Source organism: Nerophis ophidion, linkage group LG27 (genome assembly GCF_033978795.1).
Source record: "Nerophis ophidion isolate RoL-2023_Sa linkage group LG27, RoL_Noph_v1.0, whole genome shotgun sequence".
NCBI lineage: Eukaryota > Metazoa > Chordata > Actinopteri > Syngnathiformes > Syngnathidae > Nerophis > Nerophis ophidion.
Genome location: NC_084637.1, coordinates 20795994 through 20804107, shown reverse-complemented (window position 1 = coordinate 20804107; position 8114 = coordinate 20795994). Strand labels below are relative to the sequence as shown.

General features: G+C 39.9%; 1 protein-coding gene across 9 annotated transcripts in view; it reads right to left on the bottom strand.

The window, feature by feature from the left end:
- LOC133544542 (ral GTPase-activating protein subunit beta-like) overlaps positions 1-8114 on the bottom strand; it is a 108268-nt gene that overhangs the window by 47174 nt on the left and 52980 nt on the right. For all 9 annotated transcript variants that reach the window (XM_061889990.1, XM_061889992.1, XM_061889993.1 and 6 more), the window contains exons 11-13: positions 4669-4836; positions 4489-4603; positions 4240-4387 (exon numbers count right to left, since the gene is read on the bottom strand). In XM_061889990.1, coding sequence (XP_061745974.1) covers positions 4240-4387; positions 4489-4603; positions 4669-4836 — 431 coding nt within the window. The remainder of the gene's footprint in view (positions 1-4239; positions 4388-4488; positions 4604-4668; positions 4837-8114) is intronic.

Below are 8114 nucleotides of genomic sequence, written 5' to 3'. Positions count from 1 at the left end.
TAGAACGTATCAAAACACGAATTGGTATGTCAGACTTAGCCCTGTCTTGGTTTAACTCTTATCTTACTGATAGGATGCAGTGTGTCTCCCATAACAATGTGACCTCGGACTACGTTAAGGTAACGTGTGGAGTTCCCCAGGGTTCGGTCCTTGGCCCTGCACTCTTCAGCATCTACATGCTGCCGCTAGGTGACATCATACGCAAATATGGTATTAGCTTTCACTGTTATGCTGATGACACCCAACTCTACATGCCCCTAAAGCTGACCAACACGCCGGATTGTAGTCAGCTGGAGGCGTGTCTTAATGAAATTAAACAATGGATGTCCGCTAACTTTTTGCAACTCAACGCCAAAAAAACGGAAATGCTGATTATCGGTCCTGCTAGACACCGAACTCTATTTAATAATACAACTCTAACATTTGACAACCAAACAATTAAACAAGGTGACACGGTAAAAAATCTGGGTATTATCTTTGACCCAACTCTCTCCTTTGAGGCACACATTAAAAGCGTTACTAAAACGGCCTTCTTTCATCTCCGTAATATCGCAAAAATTCGCTCCATTCTGTCCACTAAAGACGCTGAGATCATTATCCATGCGTTTGTTACGTCTCGCCTCGACTACTGTAACGTATTATTTTCGGGTCTCCCCATGTCTAGCATTAAAAGATTACAGTTGGTACAAAATGCGGCTGCTAGACTTTTGACAAGAACAAGAAAGTTTGATCACATTACGCCTGTACTGGCTCACCTGCACTGGCTTCCTGTGCACTTAAGATGTGACTTTAAGGTTTTACTACTTACGTATAAAATACTACACGGTCTAGCTCCATCCTATCTTGCCCATAGCATTGCACCATATGTCCCGGCAAGAAATCTGCGTTCAAAGGACTCCGGCTTATTAGTGATTCCCAAAGCCCAAAAAAAGTCTGCGGGCTATAGAGCGTTTTCCGTTCGGGCTCCAGTACTCTGGAATGCCCTCCCGGTAACAGTTCGAGATGCCACCACAGTAGAAGCATTTAAGTCTCACCTTAAAACTCATTTGTATACTCTAGCCTTTGAATAGACTCCCTTTTTAGACCAGTTGATCTGCCGTTTCTTTTCTTTTTCTTCTATGTCCCACTCTCCATTGTGGAGGGGGTCCGGTCCGATCCGGTGGCCATGTACTGCTTGCCTGTGTATCGGCTGGGGACATCTCTGCGCTGCTGATCCGCCTCCGCTTGGGATGGTTTCCTGCTGGCTCCGCTGTGAACGGGACTCTCGCTGCTGTGTTGGATCCGCTTTGGACTGGACTCTCGTGACTGTGTTGGATCCATTATGGATTGAACTTTCACAGTATCATGTTAGACCTGCTCGACATCCATTGCTTTCCTCCTCTCCAAGGTTCTCATAGTCATCATTGTCACCGACGTCCCACTGGGTGTGAGTTTTCCTTGCCCTTATGTGGGCCTACCGAGGATGTCGTAGTGGTTTGTGCAGCCCTTTGAGACACTAGTGATTTAGGGCTATATAAGTAAACATTGATTGATTGATTTATATTTGAAATAAGATTTTTTTTACATTAAACTTTGCTTTTGTCAAAGAATCCTCCATTTGCAGCAATTACAGCATTGCGGACCTTTGGCATTCTCGCTGTTAATTTGTTGAGGTAATTTGGAGAAATTGCACCCCACGCTTTTAGAAGCAGCTCCCACAAGTTGGATTGGTTGGATGGCCACTTCTTGCGTACCATACGGTCAAGCTGCTCCCACAACAGCTCAATGGGGTGCAGATCTGGTGACTGCGCTGGCCACTCCCTTACCGATAGAATACCAGCTGCCTGCTTCTTCTCTAAATAGTTCTTGCCCAATTTGGAGGTGTGTTTTGGGTCATTATTCTGTTGTAAGATGAAATTGGATCCAATCAAGCGCTGTCCACTGGGTATACCATGGCATTGTAAAATGAAGTGATAGCCTTCCTTATTCAGAATCCGTTTTACTCTGTACAAATCTCCCACTTTACCAGCACCAAAGCAACCCCAGACCATCACATTACCTCCACTATGCTTAACAGATGGCGTTAGGCATTCTTCCAGCATCTTTTCAGTTGTTCTGTGTCTCATAAACGTTCTTCTTTGTGATCCAAACACCTCAAACTTGGATTAATCCGTCCAAAACACTTTTTTCCAGTCTTCCTCTGTCTAATGTCTGTGTTCTTTTGCCCATCTTAATATTTTTCTTTTATTGGCCAGTCTCAGATATGGCTTTTTCTTTGCCACTCTGCCCTGAAGCCCAGAATCCTGCAGCCGCCTCTTCACTTAAGATGTTGACACTTGTGTTTTGCGGGTACTGTTTAATGAAGATGCCAGTTGGGGACCTGTGAGGCGTCTGTTTCTCAAACTAGAGACTCTAATGTACTTATCTTCTTGCTCAGTTGTGCAACGCGGCCTCCCGCTTCTTTTTCTACTCTGGTTAGAGCCTGTTTGTGCTGTCCTCTGAAGGGAGTAGTACACACCGTTGTAGGAAATCTTCAATTTCTTAGCAATTTCTCACATGGAATAGCCTTAATTTCTAAAAACAAGAATACTGTCGCGTTTCAGATGAAAGTTCTCTTTTTCTGGCCATTTTGAGCGTTTAATTGACCCCACAAATGTGATGCTCCAGAAACTGAATCTGCTCACAGGAAGGTCAGTTTTGTAGCTTCTGTAACGAGCTAAACTGTTTTCAGATGTGTGAACATGATTGCACAAGGGTTTTCTAATCATCAATTAGCCTTCTGAGTCAATGAGCAAACACATTGTACCATTAGAACACTGCAGTGATAGTTGCTGGAAATGGGCCTCTATACACCTATGTAGATATTGCACCAAAAACCAGACATTTGCAGCTAGAATAGTCATTTACCACATTAGCAATGTATAGAGTGTATTTCTTTAAAGTTAAGACTAGTTTAAAGTTATCGTCATTGAAAAGTACAGTGCTTTTCCTTCAAAAATAAGGACATTTCAATGTGACCCCAAACTTTTGAACGGTAGTGTATATATATATATACACATATACATAAACATACACATACATCATACATAAATACAGATACATACACACACATATATACATATGTGTGTATAAATATATACAAATATAGATGCATATACATATATATGTAAACATATACACACATACACACACACATATATAAATACATACACACTTTTATATAAATACATACATTTATATACATATATACAGTTATATATATATACACATTTATATATATATATACATATATGTACATATATATATACATATATGTATATACACATACATATATGTACATATATATATATACATATATGTATATACACATACATATATGTATATACACACATACAAATATATTTATATACATATATGTATATACACACATACATATATTTACACACATATATATGTATATATATATATACTGTATATACACATTTATATATACACATATATATATATACATGCATATATATTATACACATATATATATATATATACAGTGTATATATATATATACACCGTGTGTACATATGATAGTAGATATAATCAATATAAATGGACATTAATAGTATGTGAAAGTTTGACTTCTACCTTCTTTACTTTACTTCATTAATCTTTAAAGTTTTGTAATCAATCACAAATATCAAGCAGGTAAAATGTGCCAAACATGGATAAGTGTGTAGAGTGTTTTGCATTATTCCCATCATGCTTTGTAATGAATATAATTTGGAATGAGTGTAATTTATATTTGTTTTTATTGTGAATGGACGTTTTTTATAATATCCATAAAATTCATCGACCATGTCGGATTACATTTTATGTTGGCATGCTTTTTTTCACCATGACTAGGGAAGGTTGTTTACATAAGGTTATTTAAATAAATGCTGCATATTGAATGCTTAATAAAAGGTCATCGACCAGGAAATTCTTGTTTTCCACTAATTGGCGACAACATTGTAGCATGTTAAGACTTCTAAATTGGATGCCATGTTTTTGCAGACAACATTTTTCATTAAGCTCATGACTTAAGAAGAAGATGTCGTCGGGCACCCCCTGTGTAAACGGTCAGCTAAAATATACAAAAAATAATCCAATTTGGGCCACTTTGGCCTCCAGTGGTCTTAGACAGAATTTGGGCAGACTCCCTCCTACAAACGGAGGGTCCTAATACTATCAACGTGTGGAAATATGAAATGTTAAGGCAGCAAATACCCAAGATGAGTTGCGTGTTAGTAGGGTCGGTCTCTGTCTGCAAGGCGCCGATTAAAACGTTGACGAGTCGTAGCCTCAGGGACAAAAAGGACACGGGCTGGTCGTGAGGCGATCCATCCTCGTCGTTAAACTTGCCCTCAAGCAGAACCTTCACAAAGAAACTGGAAATAAGTGTTGTGCAGAGAGGTGCGCCTCCAGAATGCTTTGGCTGTCAATACATCCAAAATACAAAGGCTAAAAGGCTCCTACCTCGGATTTGATGTTGCCAAAGTGGTGAGGCAGTGGCAGCATGGCCAGCAGGATGTGGATGGAGGCTCTCCTCAAATCAGTGGGGTTGACATACATCTTGAACTTTGACAGCTCCCTAACAGAAAGGAGCACAGAGCGTGAAGAGAAAGGTTTGACTGCCATGACGGCTGCTGGCCTTACCTGTCGGGCACAATGGTCTCCAAGGCTGCTATGAAGTACGGCACAACCACGTTGATGCCCTTCAGGTCGGTGCAGAAGAGAGAGGAAGAGTTAAGAATGATGGAGGCCAAGACGGGTCTACAGATGAAATCAGAGATCTGGAGACCTTGAATCAGCACCATGTAGAACCTGTAGGAAAGAAAAACACAATGTTGTCCCCAGGATGTCAACCGCTTTATTAACGTCAAAGGACCAATCGGGAGTAATTTTCAATGGTGGAAAGTACGCTATAAAAGTGTTCTTCCAATCATGGATTCACAACCCTAATTGCTTATTGCTCCTAATGTAGATATATTACCTTTTAAAGGCCTACTGAAACCCACTACTACCCAACACGCAGTCTGATAGTTTATATATCAATGATGAAATATTAACATTGCAACACATGCCAATACAGCCTATTTAGTTTACTAAATTACGATTTTAAATTTCCCAGGAGTTTCGTCTTTGAAACGTCGTGTAATGATGACGTGTACGCAAGACGTCATAGGTTTTTAGGAAGTATGAACGCTGCGCACACACACAGCTAAATGTCGTCTGCTTTAACAGGGTAATTATACAGTTTTTTGGACATCTGTGTTGCTGAATCTTTTGCAATTTGTTCAATTAATATTGGAGAAGTCACAGTAGAAAGATGGAGTTGGGAAGCTTTAGCCTTTAGCCACACAAACACACGATGATTCCTTGTTTAAAATTCCTGGAGGTGAAACTTTCCTATGGAGAACATGGATCCCGACCACATGTCAACCAGCAGGTTTCGGTGAGAAAATTGTGGTTAAAATGTCAGTTCTTACCAGAGAAAAGCTGTGTTGTGCCATCCATAGCTGCCGTCGACTCCCCTGAGACACTGCGTGTCAATACACCCGTGGACGTATACTTCCGACTATCAGGTAATATTAAACTCACTAAAACACTAGCAACACAATAGAAAGATAAGGGATTTACCAGAATTAACCTAGTAAATGTGTCTAAAAACATCGGAATCCGTCCCAATGCAATTTTTTTTTTTAACTTTTTTTTCCTAGTCCGTCGCTATCAATATCTCAAACACGAATCTTTCATCCTCGCTCAAATTAATGGGGAAATTGTCGTTTTCTCGGTCCGAATAGCACTTTTTGTTGGAGGCTCCCATTAAAAACAATGTAAATATTTGAGGAGCCATCAAGCATGTGACGTCATTGTCTGCGACTTCTGGTAGAGGCAGGGCATTTTTCTTAGCACCGAAAGTTGCGAACTTTATCGTGGATGTTCTCTACTAAATCCTTTCAGCAAAAATATGGCAATACCACGAAATGATCAAGTATGACACAGAATGGACCTGCTATCCCCGTTTAAATAAGAAAATCTCCTTTCAGTAGGCCTTTAAATACATGTTTTTAGGCATGTGCTTACTCACAACCAAGATTTGTTCATAAATAAAAGGGCTGTGATTGTTTGGGCACCACACGAGTCAATTGCATTTATAATCGATTGATTCAAAATCAGTACTTTTTTTTATAACATTGGGTGTCAGTTCTACAATTAACTCACCATATAATAGATTTACAGCTGTGATACATTTCGATATTACTTTAAGGAAACTGGATTTGTTTAATAAAAATTGACCCATACATTTATTAGTGAATGGGACAGGACAGATATTGTGGGGGATATATATTTTGTTGTTTTTTTAAAATCGATTTTTTAAAATCGATTAAGAATCGTTACAAATAGGAATTGCGATTCATTTGAAAATCAGTTTTTTTGGACACCCCTAATAAATATGTATTTATATTGTAACTATGCAGCTCATTAAGTTATTACAAAACATGTAATAACAAGAATTTGCAATTGCATGTGAGTGAACATTGTTTCCATCACACTCTTTCGGATATATTTAGAGACGAACGTGCAATTTCGCGCGAGTCTCTGGACGAATACACCTCAACTGTGCTGAACCTACTCAGTGGCCTAGTGGTTAGTGTCCGCCCTGAGATCGGTGGTTAGAGTGTTCGCCCTGAAATCGGTAGGTTGTGAGTTCAAACACCGGCCGAGGCATACCAAAGACTATAAAAATGGGAGCCATTACCTTGGCACTCAGCATCAAAGGTTGGAATTGGGGGTTAATCACCCAAAAAATGATTCCCGGGCGCGGCAACCGCTGCTGCTCACTGCTCCCCTCACCTCACCTCCCAGGGGGTGATCAAGGGTGATGGGTCAAATGCAGAAAATAATTTCGCCACATCTCGCGTGTGTGTGTGACAATCATTTGTACTTTAACTTAACTATATTAGCTTCTGCATAGATTGTGTTACATCATTTAAAACAATCCGTGTGTTACCAGATAAAAAAACCCTGGATGACACACAAAGGGACACAGTTATTCAAAGACATGGACATGCCATATAGATCAGGCGATCCAAATGCCTACCGTTCAGCCAGGACTGCTTTAAGGAAGGGGATCAATGCTGCCAAATCGGACCATTATAATAAACTCCAGGATTGCTTAAATAACTCAGACCCTTGGCAGGTATGGGAAGGTGTCAAAGCAATTACAAACTTTAAAAAAACAACTTCTCCCTCAGTGAAAGGCTGAGGAATTGAATAATTTTTATGTCCGCTTTGACAAGGAAAACACAGACTCAGCACTGATATTGAAACATACTAAAAAGGCAATACCACCATCCCTTGACCCATATCAGTTTGCATAACGGGAAAACCGATCGACTGAAGACACCAAAGCTATTGTAATCCATAGACTCTTGGATATCTTGAGCTTAAGGAAACTTATGCAAGTCTGGTCTTTGTCGATTTCAGCTCAGCATTTAACACAATAAGGCCAAACAGACTCAGATCTAAGCTTCACAACCTTGCTCTGAACACTTTTCTCTGAAACTGGATTTTGGACTTTTTAACAAATCGCACACAGTATGTGAAAATAGGCGAGCACATTTCTGCCACGCTCACCATCAACACCGTTGCCCCACAAGGTTGTGTGCTAAGCCCTGTGCTCTTCACCCTTTTCACACATGACTGCATAGCCTCTTCAACATCCAACCTCACTCTCAAATATGCTGACGACACCCCAGTGCTTGGGCTCATTAGTAACAATGATGAGACAGCATACAGGGCAGAGGTCCAACAGCTGGCTTCATTGTGTGCTAAAAACAACTTGGTTCTTAACACTAACAAAACCAAAGAACTAATTGACTTCCGCAGGAAAGCGCAGAAAGAACACCCTCCATTTCTAATTAAAAACAATCTCGTAAAAAGGGTCAAACAACTCAAATTTTTAGGGGTGACCATAACAAAAGATATATGCTGGGACATTAACACTGCTTCTACAGTTGGAAAGGCCCAAAAACGTCTTTTCTTTCTAAGGAAACTAAAATGCGCAAACATTCCGCAGAAATCAATGGTAAAGATTT